Source organism: Lepidochelys kempii, chromosome 2, assembly GCF_965140285.1.
Source record: "Lepidochelys kempii isolate rLepKem1 chromosome 2, rLepKem1.hap1, whole genome shotgun sequence".
NCBI lineage: Eukaryota > Metazoa > Chordata > Testudines > Cheloniidae > Lepidochelys > Lepidochelys kempii.
This window is the reverse complement of record NC_136381.1, coordinates 260992185-261008708: the sequence shown is the minus strand read 5'-3', so window position 1 is coordinate 261008708 and position 16524 is coordinate 260992185. Positions and strand designations below refer to the sequence as shown.

General features: G+C 43.2%; 1 protein-coding gene across 7 annotated transcripts in view; it reads right to left on the bottom strand.

The window, feature by feature from the left end:
- The window catches only part of ADCYAP1R1 (ADCYAP receptor type I), a 188761-nt gene that overhangs the window by 74191 nt on the left and 98046 nt on the right, over window positions 1-16524 (bottom strand). For all 7 annotated transcript variants that reach the window (XM_073334759.2, XM_073334760.2, XM_073334763.2 and 4 more), the window contains exon 4: window positions 5991-6098. In XM_073334759.2, coding sequence (XP_073190860.1) covers window positions 5991-6098 — 108 coding nt within the window. The remainder of the gene's footprint in view (window positions 1-5990; window positions 6099-16524) is intronic.

Here is a 16524-nt window from a genome sequence, read left to right as displayed (position 1 = left end):
TCCAGCCCAGGGCCCTGATTAGCCTGCCTTAATTGATTCTAGCAGCTTCTTGATTGGCTGCAGGTGTTCTAATCAGCCTGTCTGTCTTAATTGCCTCCAGTAGGTTCCTGATTGTTCTGGAACCTTCCTTGTTACCTTGCCCAGGGAAAAGGGACCTACTTAGCCTGGGGCTAGTATATCTGCCCTCTATTACTCTCCTGTAGCCATCTGGCCCGACCTTGTCACAACAGCGAGACAGCAAGACATGTATCTATGCAATGCCAAGAGTCCTAGACCACTGTCATCTCAGAGGTAACTGAACCCATCACCACTTTTGCTCTACAGCTAATTTACATGCAACCGTTTCATTGCTTGCACACAGGAGAGTGCACAGATGTGGATTATGTGGCCCAGTTGCCACACCATTGTGACAAGATGGCCGTTCAAGTAGTAGTACAATAATAAAGCAGCCAAAGTAAGAGATGCTGTCGCTGGCAAATGTTCTGAGCAATTTTCAGTTTGGGCAAGACAAAGTATATTACGATCTATCTATTCACCATAGATATGTCACAGAAGTATCTGAATAACTAGTGGTCTTATTGGGCCCTTTTCCATACACTCCTCATCTTGAGAAAGTATATAGGTATAGCACGGCACTCCTCTCTCTCTCTCTCTCTCTCCCACTCATTCACACACACACACACACCCTTCCTTTTCCATTCTTTCTGACAGCTTCGGTTTTGTCAAAAGAATGAGGTATTTCAAAATGAGGAAGACCACAGAAGATTTCCTGAATCCAACAGATTTAATTGCCACAGCTAAGCCCAGTGCCTAGGAAGCAGAAGTGCCAAAGGTCATTGTAATGCAGTAGACATGGGAATGACCTGCAGCCTAATTCCCCTATGGCAGAATATGTATAACTCCCATTGGTTTTAATGGGAAATTATTTACATCCTGCAGTGGGAGAGCAAAGTCTAAGTGGTTTCTAGCTCTCCAGGATAGTAAAACTTGGGCAGGACACATGGGAGACAAGCCTGGGGTTACAGCGGATTATAGAAGAAGCGAGGTGAAAGCCGTAAGCCGACCACTAGTATTTCTTTCCCCACACAGTTCATGGGATGGAATTGGCCTTACCCTTCTGAAAAGGTCTTACAGAATTTAATAGTGAATGAAATGGTTCCCAAATAATATTTTAGCTATCCAACGGAATTAGTTCTAGCCCAGCCATGGAACCCTATGTGATGGTTCAAAACACCTATGGAAAGGATCTCATTTGCCATTGAATTCCATAGTATTTTAGAGAAATGACTATAGAACTCTAACTTCTAATTAGAGAGTTTCTTATGGGTAGTACACACTGCACACTGTCTATCTATCTAAACTATTTTCTCTCTGTTTTTATATACAGTAAATCAATGTAGCATAATCATGCTCTTTTTACTGCTAAAAGAAAAGGAGTACTTGTGGCACCTTAGAGACAAACAAATGTATTTGAGCATAAGCTTTCGTGAGCTACAGCTCACTTCATCTGATGAAGTGGGCTGTAGCTCACGAAAGCTTATGCTCAAATAAATTTGTTCGTCTCTAAGGTGCCAAAAGTCCTCCTTTTCTTTTTGCGAATACAGACTAACACGGCTGCTACTCTGAAACCTTTTTAATGCTGTGTATAGTTTCCTAGATTGAGCACTTGTGGGGGGAGGGGAATTCATTCTGACTAGAGAGAAGAGCCGGCAAGGGCCAGTCATAGCTATCTTTTGGTCTCTGTGCAGCCAAACAGCATCGCTGGGGCCTTCATGACAGCCCTTTGTGCAGCTGCGGGGCGACACAGATGATGACGCACGTTGTCGCGGAATGCCTGCTGACTAGGTTCAGCGGTGGCCGAGAAGAACTGCATCACCCCACTGAAGATGCCATCGCTTGGCTAGACGACTATGCGCACGCTAAATAAATACATGCCACAATGTCAGGCAGATGGAAATCTCTGAACACTGCATTCTGTCATCTGTACTAGCTTTTACTCAAGCTCTGATCTACTGATCTGGACCGACAGAATTAATCGCTCTCAAACCTGTCAGTCGTGCCAAACAGAGTGGTGGGTGCTTTCTGGACTTCAACAGACTTCTTTTGAAAGACAGCATTTTCATTGGGTGCGAAAAAATATAAAATAAGAAACAAGCCAACATTGCTATTGAGGATCACAGCTCATTAAATTACACCCAGTGGGACCAAGATGCTTCACTGTAGTGCCTTGACCTCCTTTGTTACACAGCCGTGCAACATCGCAGCTTTGCCACACGTCACCGCAATTTCTTTACCAAAGATGAGCTGGGATGCTTTGAATGGCCTGTGAATGAGGACATGTCAGCAGCAGAATCAACAGTGGCACTACGAAAACCATGACAAACGGCAACTTTATGCCTAAACTTAAATGTCCAGCCTTGCTACAATTTAAGCCCAGTCTTCCCGTCCTATCCTCAGAGGTTTATGAGTACAATTCACCTCCCTCCTCCTTGTAACAACCTTTTATGTACTTGAAAAATGTTATCATGCCCCCCTCAATCTTCTCTTCTCCAGACTAAACAAACCCAGCTTTTTCAATCTTCCCTCATAGGTCATGTTTTATAGACATTTAATAATTTTTGCTGCTCTTCTTTGGACGTTCTCCAATTTGTCCACATCTTTCCTGAAATGTGGCGCCCAGAACTGAACACAATACTCCAGTTGAGGCCTAATCAGCATGGTATAGAATGGAAGAATTACTTCATGTCTTGCTTTCAACACTCCTGCGAATACATCCCAGAATGAGATTTACTTTTTTTGCAACAGCGTTACACTGTTGACTCATATTTAGCTTGTGACCCACTATGATCCCTTGTGAGCCCCCAGATCCCTTTCCACTGTACTCCTTCCTAAGCTCTCATTTCCCATTTTGTATGTGGGCAACTGATTGTTCCTTCCTAAGTGGAGTACTATGCATTTGTTCTTATTGAATTTCATCCTATTTACTTCAGACCATTTCTCCAGTTTGTCCATGAGTGCAGGGGACTGGAGTAGAAGACCTCTAAAGGTTGCTTCCAGTCCTACGAGTCTCTGATTTATAACCTCCCCAAAAGACTAAAATGAAAGCAAGGTCTCTGGATTGATGGATGGAGGTCACATAAATATATTTTCAAGAAAGAAATGTTGTATCCTGGAATCCCAGCAGAGCAACAGCTCAGAAACTTGGATCCGTCCTTAACATACTAGAGTAGAAGAGATTTGGGAGCAATTCCGCAATTCTCAGCCAGATGGATCTTAAAATATCATTGTGGTTACTGTTTTCATCTCATGTGAAATGTCCTATCCTGGTATGTCCAGTAATTAACCAACCCTTTATAAACGGAACAGTCATAGAAATGTGACTATTGCTCCACTCTGCTCCTACTGAAACAAAAATACCAGACAAATAAAAATAAAAAAGTTGTAAGGATGATACAAAAAGGTCATGGGGATCTGAAATGGATGTAGAGTCCTCCACCTTTGGGTCACTAGTACAAAGCCAGTCTGAGTTAATAGTGGCCTCACATTGTTAACGATCTAATAGCTGTATGGTTACTTGATGATTTGGCGGGTCTTGGACTTGCTTCTATTGGACAGGTTTACACATGAAAACTGCAAGTGATGCCACCTGGCACTTGTTAGTGATTTTGGCATGGAGACCAAGAGGGCTGAATGGGTATCTACACTGCACTTCTTCTCACCTTTCCAGGTCAAGGTTGAGAGCTCGACCAGCCAAGGCCCAACTGCGGAAGGCAACATGTGACAAACATCCTAAACGCAGGACACAAAAGTATTTATGCAGAAGACTTAAAAGTACTGCTGGACTCATCCCTTTGTGGTACATAGCTCTGTCTGCACGTGCAGTTCTGCAGCTGTTTATTTCCGATGCAGAGAGAGCACCAAATATGGGTGGAATGGAAACAAATGCAGGACTGACATTCATAATGGCGAGGGACACTTGGGAGGGTTGGGGTTGAGGCATGTTTACTATAGAGAAATCTTGCCCGTGCTGTAGATAAACAGCACGTCACTCTGCATTGCCAAACCAGCAACATCCCTGAGCAGTGCACCGGCATAAAAAAAGAAAAGATCTTCTACGTTGCCAAGCTTCAGCTCAAGGATATTTAAAGAATGTGATTACAAACCACTCAAAAACAGGGGCTTCTCATGGAACATCATCTGACAAGAACCTCTATTGAAAGCCGGGCTGCTTTAATTACATCAGAAGAAAATGATAAATAAGCCGCCAGTTGGTGCACAATAAACATTATAAAAGCGTTCTGCCTCCAGAAAGTGAGCACCCCGTGATTATTGTACTGGGAAAACTTTTGGTTGAATGTAACTGCTGCTCTGGAGATGACCTGAATGAACTAGTTTGGCCATCAGACTGAGTGAGTGACTGTGTGTGTGTGTGACTGATGCAGATGGGTATCCGTGTCTCAGGCTGGTCAAAAATCCATGGAGACAGCAAGAATTTTCTTGCCTGTGCTATCTCCATAAAACTCTGGCATGTCATTTTGCTACCATCACTAGCCTTTGATGATTCAGAAAGTGCATCTCTGAGTCACTACAGAACCAATTCCTTAGCACTATTGAGGCTGCTGCAGCTGGTCTTATATATTATAGGACATCAAAAATAAGGTCTTTGTGACAACATTTAGTCATATAAAATCCAAAATAGCGTTTTTACAAGAATAAATGACCAGGACACTGAAGCAAGCATAACAGTGTAATGGGGTTTAGCACACACATGAACTTGTGCATGAAGTCCTTACTTGCTCAAATATACAAAGCTTTTTCTGTACAGTGTTTGCAGGTGCAAATGTGGACTTTACTATAGAAGAATGTATGTGAAAAATTTGCAAAATAGCCGTAGGGATCAGGATCAAGTTTTGTTACCACCCCTCTCAAGGGAAGCTGCCATTTAACTGATACATCACTGGATTAGGATTGGCGCTGGGAGGAATTGTCCAGAATTGGGCTATTTAACAGCAGCAAAAATGTGGTTAATGGATTACTATTAAAAACAAAACTTGCCAAACAAATTTGAAAGTCTGTCTCTCTCATGCATTCAAGTGGGAACCTCATTTCCTGTGCCTTAATGTCAATAATCAGACTAAATAGTTTAATAGTTAATTATAACTTGCTCAAGTCCTGAAGATTTTATTCAGGCCAAATTCACATTGATTTCATTGGGAGTTTTGCATGAGGAAGGACTGAGGGTTTGATTGGGATAGTTAGGCACAACCCTGCATTGAAGATGATGTACAGCTGTACTGCCCCAGAGGGAACACCAAGAGCTATCAGACTCCTGAATGCCTCAGGCTGCATATTCACTGCTACTGCTACCCTTGATTTGCCTACTGTGCCACCAGCGAGCTACACCGACAGATGCCTGAGGTGGTAGGACCATGGCCCCTCCCATTTCCACCCCTTATAGGGAGCATAAATAGAGCCACCCCCACCCTTGGGTGAATGAAGGCCCTGGAATTCTTCCTGACACAAGACGGGAGTTCCTTCTATCCTCTCCCCCTCCTGACCACACGTGCATGAGGCCAACCAGAATCTGACCCTGAGTTTTGACTTCAGGACCTGTCTCTCTCTCTCTCTTTTTTTTTTTTAATTTTGTATTAATAATACAAGGCCCTTTAGACAGCAATCACAATTCCCATTAGCTTCAATCAGTATCTAAGGGCGCAGCTTTCTATTTTGTAATTAGCCATAGTGTAGTGATCCTCTCATCTTGTATATTAGGTGATGCTTTCCTCCACACACACACACACACAAATCCTGGAAGCCTGACGTATTGTTTAAACACTATGCCTCCAGCAGCCCCAGTCCACTAAAGAGCTTTTGATCCCCTTTAATAGTCCAATTGCTTGGCTGTATGATCAGCATGACTGCAAGCAGCAAGAGGCTACTGAATCTAGCAACAATATGGAACAAATGAAGAAAGGAGAAGAGCACTTTACCGTCTTCAGAGTTAATAATTCTGAACAGAGCAGGACACTTGACAGAGACGATTTCGCCCACACTCGCCGACTTCCAGCATGTAATATTATCCCACATCCCAGGGCAACCTATAGAAGAGAAAGAGAGACATAAAGAAAGAGTTGCAATCAAATTCAATCGCCTTTCAATTTGCTATAGTGCTTTATAGTTACCTCCATCTCAGAGCCATAAACATACTGTCCATTACTCTAAAGGAGTGTAACACTTTCATATAGGCTTAAAATGGGTGGGATTATTTTGTACTGACTGCACCAGTATTAAACAGGAGGCATCACTATGGTACCGGAACAGTGATAATGGGGCCATACTCTCTGTGGGCAGAAATTGAAACGAATTAAGCTGTGCCAATCAAGCTGCACCAATTTATTCCAATGGAGAGTCTGGCCCCCAGGTACCACATTCTGCTCTAATGTAGCTATCAGTCAACACAATGGGCCAAATCCTGAGGCCTTTCATCAGTTTTCCCCTCAGGCAAACAAGCCTCTGGGATAAAACCTGAGAGGTCCTGAAGACCAGAAACACCCCAAGAGGTCAGCACCTCTCAGGATTTGGTCCAGTCACTCCAGCGGGAGTTTGCTTAAGGACTACATGATAAGTGAGGGTGGGCTCTGGGAGTGGGAGTGCAGGGCCCAGATCCCCAAAAGCATTTAGGCACTTAGCTCCCACTGATTTCAAGGGACAGTAGAAGCCTAAATACCTTTTGAAGGTCGAGGCCCAAGAGCCTTTCCTCCTTCACCCTGTGCTCCCTGCATAAGGGCAAGGCACCGATCAGGCATGGGATAATCCCTAGCTAGCACAGGGGAAGCTAGGGTTACCACCTTTGAAATGCAAAAAAACCCAGCATCTCTTCCACCCAAGGCAAGCCCACTGCAACACCAACCCCCGGGCAACTCTGCAACCCTCCTGTCTACCCCCTCAACAGCCACTTATAGTATCTAGAGAGAGAACATGTATAGATAAGATTGAGAACATCGCTTGTCTCCTCACTCACGTGACTCAAACCCTCTCACACACACATAGGTGGTGCACTTGCATGTTGGTGGGAAGACAGCTGCTGTCTTTTTAATCGTGTTGATCTGTTACAGCTTAAACTGCAGAAGTGGGAACACTGCAGCATCTTTAGCTGGACACAGAAATAATAATAATGCAAATCTTTAGATGCGTGTAAAAAAAAAAAAAAACAACAACAACAAAAACCCAGCAGATTTAATTATTTTTCTGGCAACTGGCAAATCCATAAAAAAAACAGACAGGCCAGTCAAATACTGGCCAGGTGGTCTCCCTGGGAGCAACCTGTACTCCCCCTCCCACACCTCCCACGTAGGTAGTATAGATTCATAAATATTAAGGCAAAAAGGGACCATTACGGTCATCTAGTCCAATCTCCTGCATAGCAATAGCCAGAGAACCTCACCCTATATTTCCCTTGCATCCAGCACATTATTTCTGGTTAAGGTAGATATCTTTTAGTGATGGAGAATCCACCACCTCACCAGGTAAAGTGTTGTAATGTTAAAAAAAATGCACCTTATTTCCAATCTGAATTGCTCTAGCTTCAACTTCCAGCCATTCAATGGATCTTATTCTACCTTCATCTGCTGGATTAAAGATCAGATCACGATCAGAAATCTCCATGTGCAGGTATTTAGATTTTTAAAGGCATGTAGCCATTATTTGGTCAGCATTGCAAGGCATAAGGAATTTAGATGGCTAAATCCCAATTTGAAAAGTGATTTAGGCAAGCAGGGCCAGGTCTTTAAAGGTATTTAGGTGCATAACTCCCACTGATTTCAATAGGAGTTAGATTCCTAACACCCAGATCCTCAAAGGTATTTAGGAGAATAAGTCCCATTGACTTTCAATAAGAAAAAGCTCCTTAGTCACTTATGAAAATGGGACTCACCATCAAATCACGTAGGCCTTGCTGAATGCAAGCAATGCCTAAATACCTTTAAAAATCTGGGCCTTGTAGGCTGTGATCAAGTCACCATTTAACCTTCTCTCAGATAAACTATACTGATGGAGCTTCAGAAGTCAGGTTTCAGAGTAGCAGCAATGTTAGTCCGTATCCGTAAAAAGAGAAGGAGGACTTGTGGCACCTTAGAGACTAACAAATTTATTAGAGCATAAGCTTTCGTGAGCTACAGCTCACTTCATCAGGTGCATAAAACATCTGTTAGTCTCCAAGGTGCCACAAGTACTCCTTCTCTTTCTTCAGAAGTCAATCACTGCACGGCATGGGTTCCAGACCTCGATTCAATCCTTAGCTCTTTTCTGAATGCATTTCCAGTTTGTCAACATCCTTTCTAAAGTGTTGACATCAGAACAAGACACAGAATTCCAGCAGTGTTCTCCCTAGTGCTGTATACAGTATACCGCCATCCTTGGGTTGTCCTTAGCCTGTGTGCCAGAGCCAGAATGAGCCACTGTAGTTTAAAGCATCCTTGAGGTTGCTCTAAACTATGCTAGGGATTGGGCAAGCAGAAAACTGGCTACAGAACTGGGATGCCAGAACATAGTACTTTGCCCACCATCTTCAACTGTGCCTAGCAGATAGAAGGCTGGATCCTCAGCTTACGTAATTCATCTTAACACCATTGATTTCAATCCATCTGCCCCATAGCATGCAGATGACAATCTGGGCCAGCATCTTTTTCTTCTTATTCAAGTAAAAATAAACTTTGCTTGCTTGTTTGTTTAGGATGATGGGCAGCAACATAAACCCCTAAAAAAAACAGAAAAAAGGCTCATTCTTAGCTGCTGTAGATAAGGTAAAACAGCTCCGCTCCTGTTCCTTTCTGAGCACTGCTGTCAGAAACACGACAAGCTCTGAACATTTTTCAAGGAGCATCTCACTGGCAAGGAAATTCTTTAGCATGACCGCCAATGAAATTCTTTAAATTTAAAGTCCCCAACTTTCAGGGTTGTAAACCTGGTAGGCTTGCCAGTTTGCAGAAGAGTTCAGAGAAATCCCTCAAATTCCCCATTAGTATCCACAAAATGATTTTGCAAGAAGCCCTCAAATTGGAATCGTATTCTGCCGCTGTATGAAAAGAAAGGGACAGAAAATCTAACCCACTCTGCTACCGCACGATTGCTTTCTGGTTCTTTTCATTTGATGTTGAATCTGAGTACATAATCTTATCAAATTTTAAAGGGAGCACTGTACTTGTCTGAATGGTTCTGCTGACAAATTCCCTCTCTCACTGTGAGTGAAAGAAAGACCATCAGTGAAAGGAGACAATTCTTTAGAATGCCATTGTTGCCGTTTGGGTACAGATATAATACAGGGCAGATCATTGGCTGGAGTAAATAAACAAAGCTCTATTGACATCAAATGCTATGCCAATTTACATCAGCTAAGAAAATATGTCCATTGGACTGGACTTGCTCATTGAGTTTTTCCACTGACTTCAATGGTAGTGGGATCAGGCCTTATATTTTCTTACTGAATAAAGGGCAGATCCTAAAACACATAATGACTGACTTGGGTATGTAAAGATTGTTTTCATGAGTATTTGGGTCACATGTTTGAACAGTATGGGTCACACTGATTCATAGATTCTAAGGCCAGTCTGACCTCCTGCTTAGCACAGGCCATCGGACTTTCCTGAATTAATTGCTGTTTGAACTAGAGAAGATCTTTCAGAAAAAACACCCAGTCTTAATTTTAAAATTGGCAGTGATGGAGAACCCACCTCAACCCTTGGTACATTGCTCCAATTGTTAACCAACCTCAATTATGTGTGGCATATTTCCAGCCTGAATTAGTCTAGCTTCAACTTCCAGCCATTGGATCATGTTAGACTTTGCTTGCTAGATCAAAGAGCCAATTAACAAAATTTAAACTTATAAACTGTGATCAAGTCACCCCTTAACCTTCCCTTGGTCAAGACTCAAACTGCTTGAGTCTGTCACGGTACGGCATGTTATCCAACCCTTTAAATCATTCTTGGGGCCCTTCTCTGAACCCTCTCCAATTTATCAACATCCTTCTTGACTTGTGGGCATTAGAACTAGACACAGTATTCCAGAAGGGGTCACACCACTGGCAGCAGCAGAGATAATATCACCACCTTACTCCAACTCAATATTCCCCTGCTCATACATCCATGGATCAGATTAGCCCTTTTGGCTACAGCATCACTCTGCAACCTCAGGTTCAGCTGATAATCCACCATCACCCCGCAAGTCTTTTTCAGACTCACTGCTTCCCGCGCCAGAGACCCCATCCTGTCAGCATAGCCTGCACATTGTTCCTAGGATGTACACGGGACGCTGGCAGACCAGGTGCCAGCTCATGCCGAAACCCCAGGTCAATTCACTGGTGTAGCAGTATAGATCAACGTAATTGTTAAAGTGTATTTGATGTTTAAAAGTAATGAAAACGAATAGTACGTTACTTGCCTTGTTTTCACTTGTCTGTTTCCTGTTATAATGTAACAGAAAACATTTACATTGTGTGGATCCCTGCAACCAAATAACCCATCAAAGGAGAAAGAAGCCTAGTGGAATGCAAATGAAGAACTTGAACAGGAAAGTGCTCATTTCAAAGCCAGTGGTCATCGTGGGTGACCATCAGAGGTCAAAGAATCAAAATGCATTCCTCACTCTCTGTCATCAAAGGAAAAAGCCCATGTCAGCAATGACACCTTCAGCTTGTTTTCTGTGAAGCTATGAGAATGGATTCAAGGAGAGATCCTTCATCTTTGGACTATTTGGACTTGTACAGGGAAGTGTACCAGATGCAAAGCAGAGATTTCCAGAGACAATCTGGGTACCCTGAAAAGACTTTTAGGAAACAGGCAGTTTATTACATCTCTGCCACCATTAGGAATTACAACTGTGACTCACCTGTGCATATATTTTACCTGCTTTAACCTCTCAATAACTCTCATTTCCTTTTCTTAGCTAATAAATCTTTGGTTATTTTACTTTAGAATTGGCTGGCAGCATTTTCTTTCGTGTAAGATATAAAGTACAAATTGATCTGCAGTAAGAGACTGGTCTTTTGGGACTGGGAACAACCTGATATGCTGTGATTTTTGGTATAAGTGACCTTTTAATCACAAAGTCCAGTTTGTCTGGGTGGCAAGATAGGCTGGAGAGTCCGAGGGGACTGTCTGTGACTCTATGGTAAGACTAAAAGAAAAGGAGTACTTGTGGCACCTTAGAGACTAACCAATTTATTTGAGCATAAGCTTTTGTGAGTGAGCTGTAGCTCACGAAAGCTTATGCTCAAATAAATTGGTTAGTCTCTAAGGTGCCACAAGTACTCCTTTTCTTTTTGCGAATACAGACTAACACGGCTGTTACTCTGAAACCTATGGTAAGACTGGCACAGTGATCCAGGAGTTCACATTTTTTACTGGCTTAGTGAACTCTAATTATAGAACATACCACCGATTTGGGGTGTCTGCATTGTTTTCTTACAGCCTGCCCTGAGGTAGGCACTCACAGTTGTGTGCCATTCCAGACAATGTGACAGTACCCTTTTATATTTGGCCATATTAAAAACACATACTGTTTGCTTGCACCCAGCTTACCAAGCAATCCAGTTCACTTTGTATCGATGACTGTCCTCTTAGTTATTTACCACTTCCCCAATCATTGTGTTATCTGCAAACTTTGTTAATTCTGATTTTATGTTCTCCTCCAGGTCATTGATAAAAAATATTTAACAGCAGAGGACCAAGAACTGATCCCTGGGGCACCCCTTGAGAAGCATACCTATTCCATGATCATTCCATTTATAATTCTATTTTGAAGCCTGTCAGTTAGCCAGTTTTTAAACTAGTTCATGATTTATGCAAAATTAACCTTTTAAACCAAAAATATCATACTGCACCAAGTCAAATGCCCTTTAGTAATGGACCATTACCAATGTTAGGATTCTTTTTGTTCCTAATATACTTAAAATAGTGTCAAATAGCAAAATAAAATCATAACTAAATAATGCTGGAATGGCATCTGAACCTTTATTCAGATTTGCTGACCACAGCATACTCCAATGTTGTTGCAAATCGTCTCTCTAAATCTTTTCTGGGGGTTTGAAGAAATTGCTAATTGAAGCCACCTGTCTACCTGTTTCAGAGTAGCAACCATGTCAGGCTGTATCCATAAAAAGAAAAGGAGGACTTGTGGCACCTTAGAGACAAACAAATTTATTAGAGCATAAGCTTTAGCTAACGAAAGCTTATGCTCTAACAAATTTGTTAGTCTCTAAGGTGCCACAAGTCCTCCTTTTCTTTTTACGGTCTACCTGTGCCAGTCCATTTGCCAGATGGGGGCTTTCCTCTAAGAATGCTGTTGTCTGCTATTGAGAAACAGAAACCTCATTCTCCAGAAGGCTCAAAGACATTGACTTGCAAAGGTTAATTATATAATCAGGATGATAAAGATGGAAATCCAGATCAAATTATACATTGTTAGTTTTGGTAGGCTGGGATGCCCACTGTCTGCTCACCCACTAGGAGCTATATTTGTCATATAAATCTTAAGACATTAAATAATATGCTCTATAATGCTGTGCTACGTGACAGTCAATACAAAACCAGGGGCTATGTAAATACGCACGGTAATGAGACATTTTCTTCCAGGAGGTGTCTGAAACAATCAAAGAGACTAATGAGATTTTATGTGAACCACCTGCTGTGTTTTTCCCCAAAATCAAACACCTTTGGTGGAAATGGGGTAAACTTTTTTCTCTCTTCTAATTGGTATTCTTGCAAATACTGGAACAGCAATAGAGACCATACACAACATGAGAATCACATGAGTTTGGCAACAAATTAATAGGGGAGAAATGCATTGTAATACTTAGTCCTGCCATGAGTGCAGGAGGCTGGACTAGATGACCTCTCAAGGTCCCTTCCAGTCCTATGATTCTATAATGTTGTAATACTGTGCTTGAAATTCAGTGCTAATGAAGCTCTACCATTATTATTTATATTATGATAGCACTCAGCACAACAGAAGTCCAGGCTCCATTATATAGGCACTGTACAAACACACAGCAAGAAATGTCTGTTTAGCTACCAGGCAGGGGCAAAGACAGATAAAGGGAAAATAAAGGGAGAGAGCGGTGAAGTGATTGGCTCAAGTTGACATAGAAGATCAGTGAGAGCCAGGCATAGATGCTGGAACTAGGGGTGCTGCTGTATCCCCTGGCTTGAAGTGGTTTCCATCATATGCAGGGTTTACAGTTTGGTTCAGTGGCTCTCAGCACCCCCCACTGTACAAATTGTTCCAGAATCCCTGAAGTCAGGAATAGAACACAGGCCTCCTGTGTCTACTCCACTGTACTCTGTAAACCCTACTGCCGCCCCCTGCTGTGAAAAGAATATTTGAACTGGACAAACTCTTTGCTGCCAGATCACAGGGAGTGGGATCATAGAATCATATAATCATAGAATATCAGGGTTGGAAGGGACCTCAGGAGGTCATCTAGTCCAACCCCCTGCTCAAAGCAGGACCAATCCCAAACTAAATCATCCCAGCCAGGACTTTGTCAAGCCTGACCTTAAAAACCTCTAAGGAAGGAGATTCCACCACTTCCCTAGGTAACCCATTCCTAGGGATAAATGAAGAAGAAAAAGGTAGCAGCAGAGAGAGGACGCACACATTGCTAAGGGCCAGATTATGTGAATCTTTTACTCACATTAGTGACCTGTCACTCACCCCAGTAATCCCATCACATTTAGCCCATTGAACTCAAGAGGACCACCTGGGTGAGTAACTACTCACCAGTGCGAGTAAGGGGTTCATGATCTGGCACTAAGACTAGACACATGCTGAGGCTATAAGCTGCCAAGCCTGGAGAAGCCCTGATAGCCTTAAGGCTGGGAGAGAGAAAAAATTGTTCACTGATGCTCTCTGTAATCTGTTCATACTCTGTGACACAAGCTTTACAGCTGCTTTACAGATGCTACTAAGATCCTGCTATATATGTTTCTTTACCATTATTGGTTTGTTTCTATTTGTTTTCGACCCTATGCAAATACATGTTGCCTCTATTTAAGATAATCAGATGAGGTGACTGAAACAGGGACAAACGGTGGCTGATGCCTCTGAGGGAAGGAATACTCCATCCGACCTTCAGAGTGAGAAAAGTGAGTATGGACACTAAGGGCAGGATTAGGTGCCTAAATACATCAAAACCCAGATGGGTTGGGAACTCTTTAGCAAACCATGGCATAGGCCAGCGAGAACATAGGGAGAGGTGAATGGTGCCAGCTGGAGTTACATAGATCCACTACATTAAAAAATAAACTCAGATAGGGCAGGGATGGTGTCCCTAGCCTCTGTTTTGCCAGAAGCTGGAAATGGGCGACAGGGGATGGATCACTTGATGATGACCTGTTCTGTTCATTCCCTCTGGGGAACTTGGCACTGGCCGCTGTCGGAAGACAGGATACTGGGCTAGATGGACCATTGGTCTGACCCAGTAGGGCCATTCTTATGTTCTTATGTTCTAGATTCCTGCTGAAATATAGACTAGAGACCTGAAGGGATAGAAAAGTAGCAAAATACCACTACCCACTCACTACTGGCAGTCTGGTAGTCGAGCCGATCAGTCAAACAACTCTTGGGTAGAAGATTTAGGGCCAGATCCACAGCTGGTGTGCTTTGGCACAGCTCCACTGAAGCCAATGAATCTATGCTGATTAACACCAGACGAAGTCTTGTCCCATCATTGATATAGTAAAGTTCGGGTTTCCTCTTATTCTTCCAGCTAATGATCAGCATTGTCCTGGTAAAGGGCATCTCAAAAGCAGACATACTCTACTTATCCTCCCACAACCCCATCACCTCCTACAGGCCAGCAGGCTTCTGTTTTCCCAAACCTTGGTTTTTGCAACATGAGTGTTCAGCTCTGATTCTTTTATCACTTTAGTTCTTAACTTAGTCATAGAATCATAGAATCATAGAATATCAGGGTTGGAAGGGACCCCAGAAGGTCATCTAGTCCAACCCCCTGCTCAAAGCAGGACCAATTCCCAGTTAAATCATCCCAGCCAGGGCTTTGTCAAGCCTGACCTTAAAAACCTCTAAGGAAGGAGATTCTACCACCTCCCTAGGTAACGCATTCCAGTGTTTCACCACCCTCTTAGTGAAAAAGTTTTTCCTAATATCCAATCTAAACCTCCCCCACTGCAACTTGAGACCATTACTCCTCGTTCTGTCATCTGCTACCATTGAGAACAGTCTAGAGCCATCCTCTTTAGAACCCCCTTTCAGGTAGTTAAAAGCAGCTATCAAATCCCCCCTCATTCTTCTCTTCTGCAGGCTAAACAATCCCAGCTCCCTCAGCCTCTCCTCATAAGTCATGTGTTCCAGTCCCCTAATCATTTTTGTTGCCCTTCGCTGGACTCTCTCCAATTTATCCACATCCTTCTTGAAGTGTGGGGCCCAAAACTGGACACAGTACTCTAGATGAGGCCTCACCAATGTCGAATAGAGGGGAACGATCACGTCCCTCGATCTGCTCGCTATGCCCCTACTTATACATCCCAAAATGCCATTGGCCTTCTTGGCAACAAGGGCACACTGCTGACTCATATCCAGCTTCTCGTCCACTGTCACCCCTAGGTCCTTTTCTGCAGAACTGCTGCCTAGCCATTCGGTCCCTAGTCTGTAGCTGTGCATTGGGTTCTTCCGTCCTAAGTGCAGGACCCTGCACTTATCCTTATTGAACCTCATCAGATTCCTTTTGGCCCAGTCTTCCAATTGGTCTAGGTCCTTCTGTATCCTATCCCTCCCCTCCAGCGTATCTACCACTCCTCCCAGTTTAGTATCATCCGCAAATTTGCTGAGAGTGCAATCCACACCATCCTCCAGATCATTTATGAAGATATTGAATAAAACCGGCCCCAGGACCGACCCTTGGGGCACTCCACTTGATACCGGCTGCCAACTAGACATGGAGCCATTGATCACTACCCGTTGAGCCCGACAATTTAGCCAGCTTTCTACCCACCTTATAGTGCATTCATCCAGCCCATACTTCCTTAACTTGCTGACAAGAATACTATGGGAGACCGTGTCAAAAGCTTTGCTAAAGTCAAGAAACAATACATCCACTGCTTTCCCTTCATCCACAGAACCAGTAATCTCATCATAAAAGGCGATTAGATTAGTCAGGCATGACCTTCCCTTGGTGAATCCATGCTGGCTGTTCCTGATCACTTTCCTCTCATGCAAGTGCTTCAGGATTGATTCTTTGAGGACCTGCTCCATGATTTTTCCAGGGACTGAGGTGAGGCTGACTGGCCTGTAGTTCCCAGGATCTTCCTTCTTCCCTTTTTTAAAGATTGGCACTACATTAGCCTTTTTCCAGTCATCCGGGACTTCCCCGGTTCGCCACGAGTTTTCAAAGATAATGGCCAGTGGCTCTGCAATCACAGCCGCCAATTCCTTCAGCACTCTCGGATGCAACTCGTCCGGCCCCATGGACTTGTGCACGTCCAGCTTTTCTAAATAGTCCCTAACCGC